This window comes from Equus przewalskii, chromosome 26 (assembly GCF_037783145.1).
Source record: "Equus przewalskii isolate Varuska chromosome 26, EquPr2, whole genome shotgun sequence".
Lineage (NCBI taxonomy): Eukaryota > Metazoa > Chordata > Mammalia > Perissodactyla > Equidae > Equus > Equus przewalskii.
The window spans coordinates 16619320-16643037 of NC_091856.1; the positions used below are offsets into that span (position 1 = coordinate 16619320).

The window sequence follows — 23718 nt, forward strand, 5'->3', positions numbered from 1 at the left end:
TAAGCTGGGGTGATTAGAGGACTCACCTCATTTGTTTTCCATGTCTCAGGAATCACTGTCCTTCTTTACCTGATGTCCAGTATCCTAAAAATCCTTGTTTCTGATATTTTCTCTGATTTTTTAAAATTGTTTCAGGTGAGAGAGTAAATCCAGCCCTTGTTTCTTCATCTTGTCCAAAAGTTGAGATCCTGATGGATGGGAGGGGAGAAGCCAAGGGTTTTGACACTTATGTAAGGACAGAGACAAAGCTGCAGGCTATTTGTAATAGCCAAAAACTGGAAACAACCCAAAAGTCCATTAACAGAGAGTAGATAAATAAAATGTGGTATATTAATACAAGGAGTACTGTGTGTAGTGAGAGTGAGTGAGCTGTAACTAAATGGAACAGCAAGGATGCCTCTCACAAACGTGACGTGAAGAAAAGAAGCCAGACACAAAAGAGTCCACCCTATGGGATTCCATTTAGATAAAATTTTAAAACCAGCAAAGTCAGCCTATGGTGTTAGAAGTTAGAATAGTGTTATCCTTAAGGGAGAGGAGTAAGCAGGGGCGTGTGGGGTTCTGGAAATACTCTGTTTCTTGATCTGGGTCCTGGTTACATGGGTTTTCAGTTTGAGAAAATTCATCGAGCTGTGTATTTATTTATTTATTTATTTATTTTTATTTATTTATTTATTTTTTTATTTTTTTTTATTAATGTTGAGCTGTGTATTTATATATGACTTTACTACGTCTATGTTATGCATTGATGAAAAGAACCCCCGCTCCCAAAATGGTCAACGCTGTAAGCCAAATGCATGATAGGAAGGTAGAACTGGATTCCCAGTACAGAACCTGAAACTGAGAAGGTGCTGATCCCAGGATCCTAAAAGAAAGCAAGTTACCTGGTCCAGGCTGAGGGTGGAAAAGGGCATCCATGACCATGAAAAATCCCGTGCAATGTGTGGGTGCAACAAGTTCAAGTTCATGTTGCCTAGGTAATGCAGAAACCCTGACCTGAGACACGAGGATGAAAACTGGTTTGAAAGCAGTGAACCTTGTAGGACCCTGTCAGAGCCACTCATAAAACTGGTCCACTTGGAGGACTCCGCCACTCAGGCCACTTTTGAGATACCAGGTAAATGGGCTGATGATCACATTTTGAAATATACAGCTGTAGATTGGTTTGCAACACACCGGCATGGCCGAGGCACCCGCAGGCATCATTTCTGTGTGTGGCAGGCAAGGTTAATACATTCTTGCTCCACAGCATAGCTTTGTTGACATCTACAAGAGTTTTGTAAGGAGAAAGCTTCTGTACTTGTGCAACTCTCCCGTTAGCCACAGCTCCGTGACAGGAGGGAGTTTGCCTGTCGTCGTCGTATCTCCAGTGCACAGGATCCTGCCTAGGGTACATTTGGGGCTTAAAATAGGTTTGTTCAGTAAGGGTACGTGAAGTAGTCATGGAGCTCCATTGTGTGCTGAGCACATTGCTCTGTGAGTTTGTATGTGTGACTTAATGCATATTGTTTTATTGTCATGATAAACATTTCAAGGAATTTATAACAAGGGGCTAGGTCAGTTGTATTACATAAGTCCAAACAGTCTTCTCCAAAGTAGGATTCTTGTTTCCAAGGAGGTACGCTACAAGATGGCCCCTTGGGCTATGGAAAGAAAATGTGAGAGAGCGAGAGAGCGAGAGAGCGAGAGAGCGAGAGAGAGAGAGAGAGAGAGAGAGAGAGAGTGAGAGAGAGAGAGAGAGATTGAGGGGGAGGGGCAGGCACAAATGGGAATATTTTTAAAGGTCCTGCGGTATAGTCTGGCTTATAATTATTTTGAGTAGAAATTTCAGATACAGTACTTATCGTCAGTTTTCTTCACCATAAACCTAGAGAGGGCTTCATTGTTTGGCAAGTCAGAATGTCTTTGATAAAACACTGCGTTCTTGATATGAAAGGATAGGAGGTATATCTATGTGTATTAGCATGTAAAGTAAAATGCGTTCATGAAAAAGAACAGGAATAAGGATCAACACTGGGCCATTGAGCAGTTTAAATTACCCTTCTTGGTGATCTGAAGCCTTGCCCCATGCAGTGTGTTAGCGGGCTAGTTTTCTCCGTAATTGGTCATCGCCTCACGTGTGCATATTCTGATCCAGTTTGACAGCACTTAATCATACAATGGGACCAACGTAGCTTCCACGTCTCAAACTCTTTCCCGATTTCAATGTCTGCCTCGTTCACTCGATGCTACATTCCGGATAATTTCTTCAAATCCGGATTCTAGTTTTCCAGTTCTCTTTTAAACTGTGTGTGTGCAATCGTCTGTTTTACCTGTCTATTAAGTTTCTAATGTCAGCGATCATAATTTTCATTCGTAGACATCGTGCGGTTCTTTTCATGTATTTGTTGTCACGTATGATGGTCTGTCTCCTTCCATCTCTTGGGTTTTGTTCGAGAAACACAGGTAGTTTGCGTGCTGGCTTCCAAACCCATGGGGTTAGGTCTCTCCATGGAGACTTTCCTTTTATTCCACTTCACTCGGGACTGAATTCAAGATAGGCAGCACCCCCATCTTCCCTCTGTGGGCCAGGATTTTTCTACTTTGCCTTTCAGGGATTCCCTATTTATATGAGATTCTCAGAATGAATTTCCTGTCATTCTTGTCTCAGGCTTGTCACCAGCTCTAGGACCAACAGACAGTCTCAGCAAGGCACCAGCCCTCATTCACTGAGAGATTTCACCTCATTTCTCACCTGGGTGGCTTTCCTTTCCTTTCCTAACAGTTCAGTCATAGATTTAAAAAATGCTTTTAGTGCACATATATTAAAAAGGAGAAGAGAAAATTATAAATATTATATAAGAATTGTGTGTGTGTGTGTGTGTGTGTGTGTGTTTTGGCTTGTATATGCATTTTTTTAAAAATCTGTGGAAAGATGAGAAACTAATAATGCTGGGGAGGTACGATGGAAACAAGGCAGATTGGGGGACAGGGGTGACAGAGAGACTTCTCTTCTGTGAAACTTAATATTTTTCGTGATTTGAAGCATATGGATATAGTACCGGTTCGGTCAATTAAATATATAATATAAGCTTTTTCCCCCCAGCAATCTAGATGTGTTTTGTACTGAGTGGGTTTCTCCAGACATCTAGTCTACTATTTTGTTAGAAATGGAAGAGTGGTCATTTTTGTGGTTATATAAACTTTAGATCATGGTTTTGCCTCTGTCCAGCCCTCTAAAAGAACTCTGTCCATTAATGTTTTCCAAACTATCTGTGGCAAAGGATCAGGTCTTTAAAATTTTCCAATCGGTCATGGACCGATACTTGGGTAAACTACAATAAAAAATAAATTCCCAATCACGTGCTTGGATGGCATAGCAATGTCAAATTGCTGTAAAAGTTTCTAAATAACTTTCAAGTTCTTCGCATCACAGACCAGTAAAGAGCGCTCACGGACTGCCGCCACACCAAGCAGCACTGCTATGGATGGTGCTTGTTATTTTCTGGGATTTTGGTGTTGTGGATTAAAAACTGATCCCATCCTGTTCTTTAAATTTCTTGTTGGTTTAAGATTTTTTTCATTGTGGGTCAGCTGTTTTCTTTCTGTAAAGATGTGGTATGGCCTTATCTGAAACATTGGGTGCTTGCTGCAGCACACCACTGCCTGAATGAGGGGAGCGAGCCTGTGGCTACCTGCTGTGGATGGTAGTACTGGTGTACTTCCAGAAGTCATTCATAGATTAATAGTGTATTTCATCGAACCTAAAATGCATTGATATTGGTGTTTTCTTGATCTTCTATAAGGGTCTCGGTTGGTTTTCATGCTACTAAGTCAAATCTGTCATCTGGCTGCCAGCAATTGTAAGATGCCGTTGATTTCAGAGATGTTAACAATGTGTGTCTTAAAATATCTTGCAGATGGCCCCATGACTGTCCTAGCCTCTAATTACTGTTGAGAGCTTGGAGACTTGCTCGTGAGAAAGAGGAAAGAAGCCTTTGGTGACTTCCTCTAGAAATTTTACTACCCTGCCGAATGGCATCTCTTCTCTTTATTGTGACAGCCCAGCATTAACTGGGGCACATCCTCTCTTCTCGAATTGGCATGAATTCCCTCATTAGGAGCTCTGTGCTGCAGCGCCCTTGGGATGGACCAGCACTGAGAACCTTGGCCAACTTATCTCTAACTTGGTGGCACTGTATATCTTCCATTGTCATTAATAGACATTTCTCTCATCATTGAGAATTTTTCTTGCTTTCAACTTCCCTCTGTTCTGCCCCTGCTGTTCTGAAGTTGTGAATATTGGGAGTTCTGCTAATTATCCCATTTCTGTGTTTGTCCTGCAGGCTGCTTGCTACTTCTGTCAGGCATGTGTTATGTGAACTGTTTGTTATAGAAATTCCTCGCATTTTTCTGGTTACCCTTCCATATTTTTCTGGTGCAGATAGGGATTTTTTCCCTGTTATTTTTATAGTTCTTTGGCCACTTTGATGGCAGTTGGGAAGGAAGAACACTTAATGTGTGGGCTAACCATGTCATTCATTTCTTCACTGTACATTTATTGAATGCCTACTTCAGGCCTCGCACAGTTCTAGGCACTGAGAGTACAGCAATAAACAACAGTCTTAAGCTCCAGCCTTCACTGGGACATTCATTCTGCTTAGTTCTGGTTTACCTAAACTGGAAGCTTTCCTGGTTCTACTTTCTTTCATTTTTAGATATCCCTTTAGAAAAATGTCAATTAAAAAAAATTGAGGGGCCGCCCCAGTGGCGCAGCAGTTAAGTTGGCACATTGCACTTTGGCAGCCCAGGGTTGGCCAGTTCGGATCTCAGGTACAGACCTAGGCACCGCTTGTCAAGCCATGCTGTGGCAGGCATCCCACGTATAAACTAGGGGAAGATGGGCATGGATGTTAGCTCAGGGCCAGTCTTCCTCAGCAAAAAAAGAGGAGGATTGGCGGCAGGTGTTAGCTCAGGGCTAATCTTTCCCCCAAAAAATTGACCTAGAATTTAGTAATTTGTTGATAGCTAGGTATATACTTTATAGCAATTTGGCACTAATATATTCTCCAGAAATAATATATATTATCATTTTCTTTTTAGCCGATTACACCTCAACAAGAAGGCAACGGACAAACAGCCATATAGCAAGCTCCCAGGGGTGTCTCTTCTGAAACCACTGAAAGGAGTAGACCCTAACCTAATCAACAACTTGGAAACATTCTTTGAATTGGATTATCCCAAAGTAAGTACGGCATTATACTCACCAGCAATGGGCTAGACCATGCTTTTTTTTTTCCCACCCCCTCATGGTGAACACTTAAAGAAGAATTTTGATGCTACATAAGGTGAAGGTATTAAAAATTGATGATGACGTTGGCCTCATAACATTTACGAGTTAGTAGTAGTAGTCACAGGACAGAAATGGGGTTGAGGAAGAAGATGTTAATTCCTTTCTAACCACCTATATGTCCATCTGAATTAGAAGTCCCTGAGTAAACCTCCTGGCATTCAGACATTTGATTGAGTCATTTGAGTATAAAAATCTTGTTTCCTGAGCATCGCGTGTAAACAACAGGAAGAGGAGGCAGCGGGTGAGAGAGCAGTGGTCAGTGGTCAGAAATTGGATGCAGGACAGCCAGGACTACACGCAACTCCTCTGGAGAATCTGGCTTTTGAGTCAAGAATAGGTTAGAATTAGTGGTAAGATGGAGCTTTATTATACTTTTCAATTTCTTTATTTTTCTGGATTTTAATACCTAATTGTATCGCTCATATCATTTATATAATCTGTATAGTCATGCGTCACTTAACATCTGGGATGCATTCTGAGAAATGCGTCGTTAGGCGATTTCCTCTTTGTGCAAACATCATAGAGTGTACTTATGCAAGCCTAGATGGTATAGCCTACTACATACCGAGGCTGTGTGGTACTTATCTTATGGGACCACCGTCGTATTTGTGGACCATCGTTGACTGAAATATCGTTATGCAGCGCATGACTCTCTATCTGTAAACGCAGTATACTCCTTTCATTGGAGAACTTCCAGTTTTCTTAAGATGGGAGTATTCCTTTTATCTCTTCCCTTTAGTTTCTTAGGAGAACTTAATATTCCTTGATTTTCTTTTTTAAAGATTTTATTTTTCCTTTTTCTCCCCAATCCCCCTGGTACATAGTTCTATATTTTTAGTTGTGGGTCCTTCTAGTTGTGGCATGTGGGATGCTGCCTCAGCGTGGCCTGATGAGCGGTGCCATGTCCGTGCCCAGGATTCGAACCAGCAAAACCCTGGGCCACCGAAGCAGAGCGCGCGAACTTAACCACTCGGCCACAGGGCTGGCCCCTATTCCTTGATTTTTGTAATTAGCTTTAATGCAGATTTTTACATTGCCATTTGAGAGACAGCTTTTCAAAGGGTGTTCTGATGGTGACTTGTGAGAAGAATATGTCTTTGAATTTCTACCTGCTTGATTTTCTGTCAAATTTACTTTTCCATCTATGGTCTCTATTCATGTGCTTCAATTTTTACCTTATTGATTCAGTTTTTCCAGTTTTTGCCACTTGGAGACCCTTTCCCTCCTATGTCTTTTTTCTTTCTTTCTTTCTTTCTTTCTTTCTTTCTCTTTTTTTTTTTTTTGGTGAGGAAGATTGACCTTGAGCTAACATCTGTTGCCAGTCTTCATCTTTTTGCTTGAGGAAGATTGTCCCTGAGCTAACATCTGTGACAGTCTTCCTCTCTTTTGTATGTGAGATGCCACCACAGCGTGGCTTGATGAGTGGTGTGTAGGTCCACACCCAAGACCTGAACCCCTGAACCCTGGGCCACCAAAGCAGAGTATGCAAACTTAACTGCTACGCCACCCAGCTGGCCCCAGCCCTTCCTATTTCTTTTGGACAGTGTAGCCCAAGCAGTGAGAAGGAAGACGGTACACACACTGCCCTTCTCATGATGACTGGTTTTCATGCTCTGATTTCTTTTATTTTAGTCCTTATTTTTCTCGGTAGCACCAATAAAAAGAACAGAGAAGACACAAATGTGATCCCCTTAATGCAGCTCTTATTAAATATGTAGACATGAATATCATTCAGCTATTTTGTTAGTGTTGTTATGTTATCACTTTCAGAGTTTTGGAGTCTAGGCATTTGAAGCTAATTTGAAGCAAAAATTATATATTTCTTCTAGTTTGTGTGTGTATTAATTTTGGAGATTTGAATCAAATGTGTGTATTATCCAATAAATTAAATCTGTAATTTTTAAAAAGATAACTATGTTCTTCATTTTTTTTTTAAACAATGCAAAAAAGTGACCTTTTATAATTCAGGAATAGTGATATAAATCAAATTAGTCATAAAATAAGCTTTGCGATAAGAAAAGTGGAAGTTTTTCAAGCCCCATATTATGTAAGTAAATGCAAAGGAAAATTTATTTTTATGAATGAAAGAATATTTTCATTGATGATCAGTAAATCTCAGAGCATAGCTTAGAATCATATGTACTTATCTTTGTGAAGCTTAATCTCACATTTCAATTTTTTTAACCCTCATCCTACCCTGTCCTCTTTCCCCATCCAGCCGCTCTTAAAACTTAGTTATGGAATTTTTATGTTACAGCTCTCACGAGATGGTAGTCATGGAGTTTAAATGGTTGTGGAAGTTAGTGCAGGTTTCAGTTGTAGAAAGAGTTTTTAAAAACAACCCAGGAACATACGTATCCATTAATTATGAACATTTGGGATGAATCCATAATTGATTTTTTCTTCTGAATGAAGTTTGTTTTTAATTACAATTGGGATTATCTCAAGAGCTCTATTTTCTGGTTCTTTTTCCACTCATGTCTTTAAGGCATTTAAATTGGTTGAGGGGAAAGCTATTTTGACACTTATTATAAAATGAGTAACAGTGTATGAGAGATTATTTTGATTCTTCTTTTAGTTCACCATTTTATTTTCTAACTATAAAAGTATTATTAGCTGTGTAAATAGAAAGTTTAGAAACCAGAGGAAAAGTAAAATTACCTGCAATCTACAGGAAAATTTTGATGTCACAGCGTTTTAATTGCTGTGTAAAAGAACAAATGCAGGGGCCGGCCCAGTGGCACAGTGGTTAAGTTCACACATTCTGCTTCTCAGGCGGCCCGGGGTTCACCGGTTCGGATCCCAGGTGTGGACATGGCACCGCTTGGCACACCATGCTGTGGTAGGTGTCCCACATACAAAGTAGAGGAAGATGGGCACAGATGTTAGCTCAGGGCCAGTCTTCCTCAGCAAAAAAGAGGGGGATTGGCAGTAGTTAGCTCAGGGCTCATCTTCCTCAAACAAAAAAAAAAGTAAGATTAAAAAAACAACAACAACACAAAAGAGCAAATGCAACGGCAAATGTACAACAAGAGACTGAAGCGAAACCACTGAAATCTCACGAATCTGAGTGTGAACTGATGAGTCATCTGTGTCCCCGAGGAGGCCTGTAGTCATGAAATGAACATTCACGCGCCTGCCAGGCCCAGGCCACTTTCACATTTGCTTTTTGTTGAATGTGAACATTTTACAAAAGTGTGGAAACGTTTTCATTCTGGATGTACCTCTTCCTCTGTTATTTGACTCGGAACATCATAGGCCATTTGGCAAAAAAATAGAATATATGTTGAAATGCTAACATTTTATTTAGTTTTGGACATGTGCAAGAAGATTTACCTCTGCTACTTGTTCTGAATTTCTAGGTTTAAATTTTGGTGAGACTATTACTATACAAATGTCTTATAAATCTACCTTATATGGATACTTACTCCTTAGAAACGATGTAAGAATGAAAAGATGATACAATTCATTTTTCACAAAATTGAGTACTCTTGGCATCAGCAGAGAAGGCGGCATTTTGGGGAGAGATTCAACAGTAGCAGAAAGAGTCAATAATCTGCGTCTGAAGCGGCTTGATGGCTTTACTTCAATAAATTCTGGCCATATGAAGAATTTTTAAATTAACGATCAGAGTTATTAACAGAGTGAGGCTATGTAATTGTGATTTTTTTTCTTTTTTGCAAATATAGACTTGGTTTAAACTGTGACAAGTCCAGTGTCATGTTTGGATTCTTTTTTGTCACTGGTGTAGCTATACTTAAGAGAAATTATTTTCTAACCAAATAATCTTCTAACAAAGAAGTAAAGAAGATTGGGGCCGGCCTGGTGGCGCAGTAGTTAAGTGTGCACCTTCCGCTTCTTGGGGGCCTGGGGTTCGCCAGTTCGGATCCCGGGAGTGGACATGGCACCGCTTGGCAGGCCATGCTGTGGTAGGCATCCCACATATAAAGTAGAGGAAGATGGGCACGGATGTTAGCTCAGGGCCAGTCTTCCTCAGCAAAAAGAGGAGGACTGGCAGTAGTTAGCTCAGAGCTAATCTTCCTCAGAAAAAAAAGAATTAAAGAAGATTGAAAATAGGATCCATTATTGAAAGATCAAGTATAATACATGCAAGTAAAACTAATAAGTTGAAAAGATTTGGGATTTACCAAATAAATTTGAAAAACTGTATGAACTACCTAGTTCTTGAAAATAGCTAAGTATTTAATATTTCTTGTCAAAACTTTGAATTCAGAGCAGTTTTCTGAAAAAACATGTCCTTCCTGGTATCTGTCCTTTGCTCCAAAGTTACCCTTGGACAAGTGCATCAACTTAACGAATATATTCATCACCTCCTGTGTGCCAGAGAATGTTCTAGGCATTTGGGGTCTAAGTCCATTCTGCTATAAAACTTATATTCGACTGTAATCCACTCTCATCATACTATTTTTCTGTAAATGTGATGTGTAGTTATCTATATATAATTCAAGATATTCCAGCTTGATATGCAATATGAATGATTAATATGTATTAAAATATTGTCCTATTTTAAGAGGATATTTTTTGTTGTTTACTATAGTAAAAAGTTTATATTCCTAATGGCTACAGGGCTGAAACAATGAGGAGATTTTTCTGATTTTTTTTTACATCTAGATCTAATATCATTTATGCATCTAAAACAAAAAAGTAGCATTCATGCTTATTACAGTTTTAGATATTCAGTTCTTAAATATCAAAGGGCTGAATCCCTGTTCGTGGAATTTCTAGACCTCTCTTATCCTCAGCCTTTTAGTCATTTCACTATTTGAAAAGAAAAAGGGAAAATTAGTCAGTTTAGCTGTTTGTATAGCAACCTTCCTAAAGATTTGATAAAGGCTAACCTTCTCACCCAGAGGACTCTGGGCTTTATTTCTAGATTTTATGTGTTCATACTGTGCCCATTTGTAGTGGAATTTACTATACCTTATATCCCTTACAGATTTATAAAGTAAATGTTTTCTTGAAATATTTTGTGATTTTTTAAATAAACATTGTATTTTTGAACATATATATTTATGCCTAATCCTTTAGATAGTATACAAATATCTGAAAAATTATTTTTGTTAGCTTAGAAAGCCTTTGACCAATTTAATACCGTTTTTTTTTTTTTTTGCCACTTGTAGTGTAGTTGGAATGATTTAACTATTCTAATACAGAGATTTCTAGCAGATAAATGTTTGATCGAATTGTGAAGACACAGAGGTAGTTACCATAGCTGAAAAATGAAGATTCCTGGTTAAAATCTAATGCTTTAGAAAACAGTAGAAAACACTTGGAATGTGTTTCTACCCCAATTTGGTATAATTTTCATTATCAGAAACAATTAAGCAAAAGTTATGTGTTTAGGGGGCTGGCGTGGTGGCATAGAGGTCAAGTTCACATGCTCAAGTTCAACCCTTGGCAGCCAAGGTTTCGAGCATTCAGAACTGCGGGCGCCGACCCATACCACTCAACAAGCCATGCTGTGCTGGCATCCTACATACAAAATAGAGGAAGATTGGCACCGATGTTAGCTCAGCAACAATATTCCTCAAGCGAAAACAGGAATTGGCAACAGATGTTAGCTCAGGGCCATTCTTCCTCACCAAGAAAAAAAAAGTTACATGTTTAATAAAAGTATGAACATTCTTTAGATAATGTGAACTGAGTTAGATTTGTACTCTGGCTAATCAAAGGTATTTGTTTTTCATTTGAAATTAAGAGGGGAGTCAATAAAAATAAAAACTTTAAACCTTGCATTTGAATAAGTTATACCTCCCTTATTTATACTAACACCATATACTTCTCAAAAAACATTTGCTGCAACCTAGGATAGCTTTTTTCCTTCCCCTTGAGTACATTTCTAGTGTTATACATTACAAAGTTTTCTCTTGCTGGGGACAAAAGCTAAGAGTAGCTTTTTAATTGCATTGTATGGAATTGTGTTGCTTATAAACATTTCCTTTCACTCTGTTTGCACATACCTGCAAAACGGCATAAATTATAAAAGCATTAGAGAAACTATGCTGTGTTTGGAAAATCAAGGAACTCTTTAGAGCCAGCCTGGCTGAGCAGCTCTCTGTAGAAGGAAAGCTAATTGTTACTCTTACCCTTTAGAAAGTCACTTAAGCTTTCTAATCTTCATCGTTAAGGTCACGGTGTTTTGGCAGCTCAACCAGACGTTGTTTTGAAAGTCAGGTTGGGAGGATGGCCAGTGCTTTGTGAGACTTAGAGTCAACCCTTTGGGAAATTTCAGGGGTGGGCAGGAGTGGTGCACTTTGCATTCGCAGATTTTTGTCCGGTCTGTGGGACAGGTAGCTATAAAGTTACTTGATTATTTCAATACCTATTGCAGTGGCAATTTTGGTCAGTCATCATTAAAGGTAGATATTGGATAGAATGTATAATAACAGTAGGTAGGGGCCGGCCTGGTGGCATAGTGGTTGAATTCGTGCACCCTGCTTCAGAGGCCCGGAGTTTGCAGGTTCAGATCCTGGGCGCAGACCTAGCACCACTCGTCAAGCCATGCTGTGGCAGCATCCCACATAAAATAGAAGAAGATTGGCGTGGATGTTAGCTCAGCGACAATCTTCCTCAAGCAAAAAGAGCAAGATTGGCAACAGATCTTAGCTCAGGGCCACTCTTCCTCACACAAAAAAATAATAAATCACAGTAGGTAGAAAGTATGAGGAAAGTATGCCTTGTTTTTCCCTCTACTTAATTATTGAGAAAACATTTTTTGCGCTTGAAAAGAATCTTACCTTATTAGCTAAACCTTCCTCATTGACCTTAACCCTGGTCCTTGTGTGCTCCACCACTAATTTCTGTATTTCCAGTTTTGGCTGAGATAATATTTATTAGACAAACAGTAATTAATTATTGTGTTCAAGGGCTCTGTAAACATTTTATTTCCATTTTTTACTTGCGTATGCTTATCAATGGAAATAAAACAAGTCTTTACATTACCTGAGTTAGTCCCTGTATATTAGACACTTAAAAAGTTGTATTCTTAGCTTTTATCTTTTAGAGCACATGGCTTTGTTGGGTTTTTTTGTGGGCATAATTAACTTCCCTCCTTTGCTTAAAAATGTTCAACCTGTTTTAGAAAGGGAGTTTGGTGGGAAGTTTTTCATTGAGTCAGCATGAATTTATCACTGCTTTTCAAAAAAATACTACTTAGAATACATATCCCAAAAAATAGTAGAGTAGCATCTTTGTATGTGAAAGCAAGCACTTTAAAAAATTGAGTTTATTAAATGGTAACTTAGAGGTTTAGCTCAAGATTTTATAAACCTGGTTACATGTCAGAATCACTTCAGAGATTCTGATTCAAAAGTCTAACAATGGGGCCCAGTATTTTCTTTTTAAAATAAATGTCCCAGGGGAATTTTGATGCAGTCGGTCAAGTGCTAAGAAATGACTTCCTTAATTTCCTGTCAAAGAGTAAACATAGCACTGGGCAAAATAAAGTCCTGAGTATTTTCATAGTTAAAAGGCTGGGCATGCTTTTCAGGATCATAAATTTTGAATCAAATGAAATTCTATTTTATTTCAAAAAGTTGTAATATGACAAAAAAATTCTAGTCTCACTTTGTCCTTTTCATGTGAAGAGTTTGGGAAAGCCCATTAAATATTATCATAATGGGATTTGACATGTAATTTATAATAACTTCCTGAAATAATGGGTTCGGAGACAAATTTTCTAGAGAGTGGAGGGTGTGTTTATTTTGCTTTCTATGTTGCTTTTACACTGCGAGGCACGCTGCGAGCATTTAGTAAATCTTCCATGGTGAAGACCACGGAGAAGCTCGGGGTCCAGTTTAATTGCTAGGCCATGCCTATCTGGGAATGGCAAGACTTCAGCTGTGAACACTGCCCATCTCTTCATTATCTCTTCTGCTCACAAACAGGCCCCTGTTCTGGAGAGGCTGCTCTCGATTAAAGCAACACTTGATATCATAAGTGTTTGCGTCCATTATGAATACTCTCTTAACTTTTAAACTGTGTGTATACAATTGCTTATTTTTCTTAATGCCTTTTGATCAATCCATAAATGCTAATCATAAGTGCTTATTTTCGTAAAAGAGGTTAATTTGCATAAAATATGTTCTTTGACTAGTATGAAGTACTCCTTTGTGTACAAGATCACGATGATCCAGCCATCGATGTATGTAAGAAGCTGCTTGGAAAATATCCAAATGTTGATGCTAGATTGTTTATAGGTAAGTAACAAATAAATTCTGCAATAACCCTTTTGCTTTAATAGTATTAAGAATCAGTAATCTTCTGTGCATTAAACAGAAGATTAAGGTGTTAGCCACCCATTGAAGTTATTAGCTTGTGTAACCACCTTATCTATGTTTGTTGGAGTAGTGAAAGGTGTTTATATCCTTTTGAGAAAAGTTATAGAAACAAAGATTTTTATTTCATATCTAGGCTTAACAAAATAACAAAAAAAATTACCCCAAACTATGTTTTAGTTGTCAGTTGAGACCTGAGAGTCTGCTATTTTTGTTTCGCTGTAATTGGGAGTGAGCAATAGAATTCACTTTTATTATATTACAAAAGTGTTTTTTCCAAAAGCCTACAGGCTTATTCTAAAGACTTGTGGATGTATATTTGCCACTAAATACTGATTCATACTATTAATGCAAGAACTTAAGAATTAGGAAACTGAAACTAATGAATTTTCAAAGATAAATGATATAATTGTCTTTTTGAGAATGGACAATTTTTTCTAAGTATGTTATTATGAAATAAGGAATGTAAAACAATGTTAAAATGTTTGTTTAGATTATTAAATATGCAAGTAGTTTTCACTTCTCTCTACTGTGTATCTGTATAATAGAAAATATTTTCAGTTTTGCATGAGTTGTTTTTCACTGCTGTACCTTTAAATTTTTAGGTGGCAAAAAGGTTGGCATTAATCCTAAAATTAATAATTTAATGCCAGGATATGAAGTTGCAAAGTATGATCTTATATGGATTTGTGATAGTGGAATAAGAGGTGAGGTTTTTCTTAATTATTTTATAAAACTCTTCATTTGATGATAAAATGCCAAAAACAATTTAAAAATACATTGATCAATCCTTTTTGTTTGCCTAATAAAGTAATTCATTTCATCATTGTTTCATGTAATATATCAAGTTATACTTACTAAAATTTTGATTTTTTTTTCTATGCTAACTTAGTATGTTACGTGTATAAAAATGTTTTCATTTTGATGAGAAAATTCCAACCATTAAAAAAATAGTCATGGTCCCTTATGCAGTCTACAGCCTTTTTCATAGCTGTAAATTTCCCCTCGTTCATATGACATTTGTATTTTACTTTAATCTGTTTGTGGTGTCCATAATATATTCTCTCACACAAAGGGACAGAAATTAATAGGTGCATATTTTATTAGGATACACACATTTATTAGAATACCTCCATGGCTTTTTCCTTAGATAATTTTAGCAGGAAGCCCTTTATATACGGAAGTTCCAGGGTACATTTTTAAACATTTTTACTTAGAATAATTTCAGTGTTCTGTAATATTGTTAGATTCTAATTACCTCGAGTTTCTCGACCTCAGCGCTGTTGACCTTTGGGGCTGGATAATTCTTTGCTGTCAGGCAGTCCTGCAGGATGTTCAGCAGCCTCACTCTACCTGCTGGTTGCCAGTAGCACCCCTCTCTCAGCTGTGACAACCAGAAATGTCTCTAGACATTGCCGAATGTCCCCTGTGTGCCAGCGGTTGAGAATGTGCCCTTAAATATGTGTATTTAAGGCCCAAATACACTTTTATACAATTGATTTAGTTCTTAAATACTTGAAGGAAATAAAAATGGAGTCATGTAAAATGATAGGAGATTTTTGCTATTTGAAGACGGGAGAATGATTTAAATTTTTTTATTAGCTTAAAATGCAAATTTAAAAGTTAATAAAAGTGTGGTGCTCCTCATTAATCAAGATCATTATAAATCTATCAATTCATGGTCAGAAATTATGTTCATTCTTCACACTTGCTATCTTAAATTATTTGCTATCCTCTGTTTGTTATGCTTTCAGTGGACAAATCTCTGTCAAGTGTATTCTCATTCAATTCCTGTTAGTAGTTTTATGAGATAGAAAATCTCATACCGTCTAAGAAAGTGCAGGCTCATTTCTTATCGCTGAAGAATGGAGGAGCCAGCATAAAAACTGAGGTCCCTTGACCTCTGCTCCTTTTCCACTAGGACACATTGTCTGTTACTCCTGTTTGGAGGTTCTGAGATGGAGGGAGTAATCTATTCAAGGTATATCCGCCTTTGGTACATATCAGGTATATACCAGCCTGCAAATGTACAGAGTGAATTAGCTTATCATGAATTACGCTGTTTTGAAATTTTGTATTCTACTCAGAAAGGTGGTCGATTCATTTTATTAGATCCAAATGTACAAAAAAGAATTTATTTTCATTAAGAATTTAATAGCAACTCACAAAATATATTTCGCATTAGTGGACATTTTACGTAGAAGATTTTTTCCTCTCTCTCTCCCTCTCCACCTGTTTTTCTTTTTTGTTGTAGTAATTCCAGACACACTCACTGACATGGTTAACCAAATGACAGAGAAGGTGGGCCTGGTTCACGGGCTGCCTTACGTAGCAGACAGACAGGGCTTTGCCGCCACGTTAGAACAGGTAAGTGTGATGTCATAAATAATATTCTTGTTTATCAGACCCAGAATCTCCCAGAAGCGCGCGATTATTCTGAGTGTTGAGATGAGCTACCTGAAGTTGACTGTCTTAAGTCCGTTTTAACCTGCCGAGTACTGAGTCCTCAAGTTGAGAGTAGCTGTTTTTATTCGAGCGGAAATTCAGCTGCCAACTCTACACGCTGGCAGTGAGTGAACAGGAAGCTTCTGTGGTCTTCTTTCCAGCTGAACACAGTCTATTCTTTTTCTTTATGGTCCTCGCTTTCCCTTCTAGAGTTCAGTTCTAGACTGTTGACCTACATAAAAGTACATGTCATACGGTTCTTTCAAAGATCCAATCTGAAAAGGATCCTTTTTACGTATCACCAAGTATTTCAAATATACAAAAAAAAGGAAAATCGTTCATACAAAGTCATTAGAAAATCCATTTGATTTCCTTTTAAAACAGATCTCTGAAAATTATCTGAGACTTGCTTTATGTTTTCCATTTTTTCTCTTCACTTTACAAGAGAAATGTAAACATGTCTGTAAGGAAACTATAAATTATGGGAAAATATAAGAAGCAAAAAACCAAACTTCTCATAACCCTGCCAATTAGAGGAAGTTTCTATTTTTAAAAATTAAAAAAAAATTGTTTGTTTTAGCATTTTAGCACTAGGGTTCTTTTTTTTTTTCCTATGTATCTTTTGAAAAACAAACTTGAAATAGTACTCTAAAAATAATTTGTATCTTATTTTTGTCACTTCATAAGCTTTCCCCCAAATCATTAATAATTTCTTATAAAAGTACTTTTTATTGGCTGTATCATAGACTATCATATATATGTATCCTATACTTTACTTAACCATTCCTGTACTGTTAAACATTTAAAAGGAAAAACTTGTCTTCACGTTATAAGGGAAGCATATATGGTTTCAGTCTTTAAATATATCAACTTGCTTTTAAGCGTATGTACATTTATATTCTTTTGAATTACAGTTTTATGATTACCACACATCTGAGGGGCTAAAGGTACATTGTGGAAACTTGCCTTGAACCTTTGGCAAAAAAAAAAAACCACATGGGCTCTTTCTTTTTCTTTTCCTTTTTTTTTTTTTTTTGAATGTTCATAGCAACTTTATTTGTAATAGCCAAAACCTAGTAATAACCCAAGATGTCCTTGAATGGGTACACACCAAAGAATACTAAAGATAATAAGGAATACTAAGCAAGAAAGAATAAACTGTTGATATATGCAACAATTTGGATAAAACTCCTGAGAACTATGCTAAGTGAAAAAAGACTGTCCCCCAAAGGTTACACACTGTGTAACTCCATATATATAACTTTCTTGCAATGACAGAATTATGGAAATGGATAACGTATTAGTGGTTATCAGTGGTCAGAGAAGGGGGTCTGTGGTTATCAATGGACCACATAAGGAATCCTTATGGTGAAACTGTTTTATATCTTGGCTGTATCAATGTCAATATTCTGATTGTAATATTGTACAATGGTTTTGCAAGATGTTACCATTGGGGAAAACTGGGGTACATGGGATCTCTTTGTATTCTTTCTTTTTTTTTAAGGTAACATTGGTTTGTAACATTAAATCAGTTTGGGTATATACCATTATATTTCGATTTCTGTGGAGACTACATCATGTTGACCACCTAAAGACTAATTACCGTCCATCATCGCACACATGTGCCCTGTTACTCTTTTCGCCCTCCTCCCTCCCCCGTTCCCCCTGTGATCACCAATCTAATCTGTGGATCTCTGTTTGTTTGTTGTCTTTATCTTCCACTTACGGGTGAAATCCACGAGCTCTTTTTTAATATTACCTATGAATATATTTGTCCAACTGCAAGAAATCATTCGTCTTAAATAGAGTTTTTGTTTAGTAAAAGAAACTCTAGGTAGTTACTTTAAAGTAAAATACTTTTCATTCTTATATGCCACGTTGTTCTTTTGTTTTAGAAATATCCAAGTTTATGAATATGTCAATGATAAACGTCTCCCAGATTACACCCACTCCCTTAATTTGGGTTTTATCCCTAAGGGTCACTCTGCCATACATGGAGTGAATGAAAATAGGCCAGAGGAATTGTTCCAGTCTGTTAAAAAAAATCCTAGGAGCCTTCGACACAGTCCCTAGTCATACCTCATTCCTAAGACCTCCCTTAATAACTGCTTAAGGAATTAAGATGTGCGCTTCTGGTCTTAGAAGTTTGGTTCAATTCAGTCCCACAAACTCTGGGGCTTCATTACAGTCTGGACACAGGGCAGGTATCGGGAATCATATTCTTAATCGCCCCTGATAATTCTCTTGTTCTATGCTGTGTAACTCCTGCCATTGAGAAAGATGACTGCTATTTCAAGCTTATTAGAAAAGGCAGCATGTCTAAGAGGTGAATCATAAATCAGGTTTTATGTCTAACACAGTAGGGTGATGTCTCTCTTATTCTACCCTTAATTTAGCTGTTTGCCTATCTCATGACTTCAAAGCATATCTAGGGAAAGGGCAGTAAAACGGGAGACAGAATTTTATATCCATCCTGTTTATGAAAAATAAAATTGGGAGAATTGGGAAGAAGCTCAGTGACATGGGGAGGAAGCAGCTAGCTATGAAAGGATATAAGAAAAAGAATTAAGAAATAGGGTTGTCCGGTGGGTTAGTATACCTATAGGTGATATTTATATGTATGGATGCGTGCGTGAATATCTACACATACGTACGCACACACGTACACACGTACATACACTTGTATATACGTAGATTGTGTGTCCTTGAACATTCTGAAAGCAGGATGCATTAAATATTTGTTAATGTTTTGTATGTCAATAAGTAATATTTTTGCCTGTCTTATTTTATATCCAAAGTAAGTTTTATTTGGATAAATCTTTGGCTCTTGCGGTTTTAGGGAAGACAGTATTTGTTTGAGAATAGAATATACTTTTCCCTCCTGGAAGTAAATTTTGCTTTGTCGTGGTGATAACAATAAGAGTAATCAACCAACCAAGATATCACTGCCTGCCTGCTACGTGTAAACACTGTTTTGTACCAGTTTTTATTTACGTAGTTTCTGTAAGAATAATAGGATATTCACTCAATCATACTTAAAGGAAATTCATTAGGAAAAATAGTTTATAAATACCATATTCATACCATAAAATTCTAATTGTGTACTCCATATGTTTTTGTTTTTGTTTTGACAGGTATATTTCGGAACTTCTCATCCGAGGTCCTATATCTCTGCCAATGTCACGGGTTTCAAATGTGTGACAGGAATGTCCTGTTTAATGAGGAAGGATGTGTTAGATCAAGCAGGAGGACTTATAGCTTTTGCTCAATACATTGCTGAAGATTACTTTATGGCCAAAGCAATAGCTGACCGGTAAGAAAACTAAATTACATTAGGCTGTAGAATTTCAGTCCCTCGCTTCTGTTGGTTTTCCTGTTTGTTAAACCCACGCATTGAGAGCTATTTTGTTGTTTTATTTTTTGCTAGTGAGTACAGAATAGGTTAGTATTTTTAGAAAGTCATTTGTATTAATTATTCATAGATACATAATGATAAGGAAGTAAATGTTCTGATTCCTCGTCATTCTTCAGATTAATGTGGTCTGAAGTGATTAAAAGGAAGCTTCTCTGTGATTGTGAATTTTTGTTATTATGGATGTAAATTCCTGTATGCTTTAGAGGAATTAAAACTATCAGTGCAGTCGTAAGCCCATAGGTGAAAATGTAAAGATATGATTTTAAGATTTGAAATTTCTCAGTAGATTATTTGGTCCTCTGCTAAGAAGCCACCTAATGATTCACATGATTGACTTAACGTTTCTCTTTCACAAAATGATACTTGTTTGCTTTTAAAGGGGGTCGTTGCCTTGTGTGATCATTTATTAAAGATGTGATTTTAAACATTGAAGTATGTTTTTAAAATTCTTTCACAATGGTGTTCATGTGGTTCATGGTCTCAGTGTTTCCCATGAGACACACAGTGCCACTTTTTGTTTACATTACTTGTTGAATATCCACCCACACATTCTCTCCTCTTTTTTTTTTTGGTTAGTAATGATCAGAGAGTAAACTATTAAATACAGAATCCTCTCCATTTGTACTTTTAGAATACCTGTATTTTAAGTTTCTTTTTTTTTTTTCCTTTTTCTCTCCAAAGTCCCCCGGTACATAGTTGTATGTTTTAGTTGTGGGTCCTTCTAGTTGTGGCATGTGGGATGCCACCTCAGCATGGCTTGATGAGTGGTGCCATGTTCACACCCAGGATCCGAACCGGCGAAACCCTGGGCCACTGCAGCGGAGTGGGCGAGCTTAACCACTCAGCCACGGGGCCACCCCCTATTTTAAGTTTCTTAAAAAGTAAGGTTGAAGGGGTTGTAGTTCCTTCCACCTCTTAGATGGAACTGACAGGGGCCTAGATTATTGCTAAACTATCCGTAAGTACAAGATACCCTAAGTAGGGCACTTTCCTGGGGACTAGGCTCACCCTGAATGTTGGCAGGTGCTTCCTCTTTATAGTGATGAGTAAATGCATAACCAGTCATACTTATGTGTGTTTGTCATTACCCCTCATTTTCAGAGGTTGGAGGTTTGCGATGTCTACTCAGGTTGCAATGCAAAACTCTGGCTCGTATTCAATTTCTCAGTTTCAATCCAGAATGATCAGGTAAATCAGCTGGCTTTCTTCTTTTATGCTTGGTTAAAAGAAAAGGAGGGGGAGTAATTTTACATGGTCTAACTTGGTTTAAAAAAAATCTAAAAGTCAGATTTTTGTTTTTGTTTTTGCTAAGAAGGATTGGCCCTGAGCTAACATCTGTTACCAATCTTCCTCTTTTTTTTTTGCTTGAGGAAGATTGTCCCTGAACTAACATCTGTGCCAATCTCCCTCTATTTTGTACATGGGATACTGCCACAGCATGCCTTGATGAGCAGGTGTGTAGGTCCACACCCGGGACCTGAACCCATCAACCCCAGACCACCGAAGCAGAGTGCACGAACTTAACCGCTGCGCCACCAGGCTGGCCTCTAAAAGTCAGATTTCTGTTTAGTTTAGAAAGAGAGTTTAGCTTGTTAAAATAAATTTAATGTCTAAATATATTTTCTTTACTGTGTACTTGTATAACCCTGAAAGCACTCAAAAAAGAGACATTGAAGCTTTGAATTGTTTTATATGCTGATCTCTATTTTCTAACTTTCTACACTTTGAATTTTATAATCTTTATGCATCAGTGTGTAGGCCATACGCATGAATTTATAGACTTTTTTTTGACTACTAAATGAAAATAGAAAAGAGATTCGTGAAATACTCTTTAAAGAGGAGAGCCTGTCTATAAGAGTAAAGAGCAGATCATTTTGGGAAAAAATTGATTAATCTTGTAACCAGGCTGTTGACTAAAGAAAATCCTTTTTTTTTTTCTTAAGGTGGACCAAATTGCGAATTAATATGCTTCCTGCTACAATCATTTGTGAGCCAATTTCAGAGTGTTTTGTTGCCAGTCTAATTATTGGATGGGCAGCCCACCATGTGTTCAGATGGGACATTATGGTGTTTTTCATGTGTCATTGCCTGGCGTGGTTTATATTTGACTACATTCAACTCAGGGGTGTCCAGGTATGTGTGTAGGCATGAGAAGAGCGGCCGTCATTTGAGTGGAACTGAAACTATTTTAACTCAGAAAAAGTTGAAGAAAATCCATCTGAGCCATTCTGCAGTTTTCAACATTAATTTCCTTAGTGGAATGTGGACACAAAACTTCACTTGATTTTCAGCTTTCAATTGGTTATATAATCACTTTCATTAAGGCTCCAAAAAAAAAAATGATGTTGTGCAGATCACGTCACTTAGTTTGAATACTAAGAATATATTAAGATAGCAGTTATTTTGATGTTGCTTCTGCTTATAATTAACATTTTCTTAACCAGTAGAGCATGACAGTTAAATTATCAGAAGAAGCAGACTTCTTTTTATTTTATTGTTGATTTTACGTAGGATGCTGAAAAGAGTGAAATGGGACAATTTCCTTTTTGAACTGTGTTTTCAGTCTGATGGGAAGTCACTTTTTTGTTTTTCAATTCCTAGGGTGGCACACTGTGTTTTTCAAAACTTGATTATGCAGTAGCTTGGTTCATCCGTGAATCCATGACAATATACATCTTTCTGTCGGCGTTGTGGGACCCGACCATAAGCTGGAGAACCGGACGCTACAGGTTGCGCTGTGGAGGCACGGCCGAGGAGATCCTGGATGTATAACTACAGCTTTGTGACTGTACATATGGAAAAAAGAGAAGTATTATAAATTATGTTTATATAAATGCTTTTAAAGATCTACCTTCAGTAGTTTTATCACATGTATGTTTTGGTATCTGTTCTTTAATTTATTTGCATGGCACTTGCATCTGTGGGAAAAAGCAAAAAAAAAAAAAAAACCACATCTGTAGTCTTGGCCAAATAGTACACTTTATTTTATGAAAGTAGAGAATCAAGAGAATTGGTTCTAGGAACCTGGGTTTGGTTTTTGTGGTTGTTTGTTTATTTTTAAAAAATAAATATATATGTATATATGAACGCTCTGCAACAAACACTATGACAGTATCCTTCAGTAGAGAAAGTTTCTTATTTGTGAGTACACTCTTTGACCATTTATGGGATTGCAGCAGCTTTGTTTTGGGGTTTAGAAAAGACTAGAAGGTCATCACTCTTCATGTCTCAAGTGAACGATGTTATGCCGTGAACAACCCACCATGAGGTACTAACTGAGAAACTTTCTCGTGCTTTCTGCCTACCTCTTGTAGTTGTTGCAGAGCAAAATATAAATTGTAATAAGGTAGCTAGGCCTTGCGAAAACAAATGGAAAACCTTTCAAAATAATAATAAAGAGCTGGAGTCTAGTATTTCTATGAATCTGTGAGAGAGATTTTTTGGTCTCACTGCAATGAACCAAAAGTGGTTGAGTTTGGTTTTTAATTGTAGCCATGTATCGAAGGCATCTTTTTGACCAACTCTCGTTGGTTCTGTCTTGAACCATTGTTAATCACTGTGCTGGTAAAACTTCCCTTCCTGCTCCTCACTGGACCCACTCCATCTTTCCTTAACTTTTTTTGGGGGGTGGGGGGTGCGGGGTGCTTTTGTTTTGGTGTGAGTGGACGTTTTCATAGTTGTGAGGAAAAATGCATTTCAGACACATTTCACACATGAGCTATTTTCTTACACAGTATGTCTTATTGTTAAAAAAAGAATGTAATTTCATGATACAGGTATTTAATATCTTTTTTAAGTAAGTAAATATTCTAGCCACCAATAAATAAATTGCAGTAGAGTATTAAGAGGGGACAGGATGAGTTTTACTCTTAAAATTAATCAGTATCAAACTAAGTCTACTGTGTGTGTGTGTTTTTTTTTTTTTACTATTATAGTTAGTCTAGTCTTATTTAAATTGGATTTTTGTATTCCAGTTTGTATGACAAAATAGGCCAGATCAATGCTAGTTGTAAATGCATGCTGTATTTCACTCTTTTCGCTCCATGTGCCGCTGAACTTGCTTGTCAGATTGTGCTTAACTTGTGGTGAACTGGACTCGTTTTTGTTTAAAAAAAAAAAAAATAGGCAAAAATGTAAGGGACATAAGCCTTTTTCTTTTTTTTGTAGTGGGATTTTTGCTTTTTCTTCAGGATTGGATGGCATGTTGTCCGTATGAATGCCTGCTGCAG

General features: G+C 37.3%; 1 protein-coding gene across 1 annotated transcript in view; it reads left to right on the forward strand.

The window, feature by feature from the left end:
- Window positions 1–22912, forward strand: part of UGCG (UDP-glucose ceramide glucosyltransferase) — a 34620-nt gene extending 11708 nt beyond the window's left edge. Inside the window, exons 2-9 of the mRNA XM_070595046.1 lie at window positions 5083–5224; window positions 13449–13551; window positions 14235–14336; window positions 15884–15996; window positions 19209–19387; window positions 20591–20677; window positions 21433–21622; window positions 22091–22912. Of these exons, the coding sequence (XP_070451147.1) occupies window positions 5083–5224; window positions 13449–13551; window positions 14235–14336; window positions 15884–15996; window positions 19209–19387; window positions 20591–20677; window positions 21433–21622; window positions 22091–22261 (1087 nt within the window). The 3' untranslated portion in view covers window positions 22262–22912. The remainder of the gene's footprint in view (window positions 1–5082; window positions 5225–13448; window positions 13552–14234; window positions 14337–15883; window positions 15997–19208; window positions 19388–20590; window positions 20678–21432; window positions 21623–22090) is intronic.
- Window positions 22913–23718: the final 806 nt, after the last annotated feature.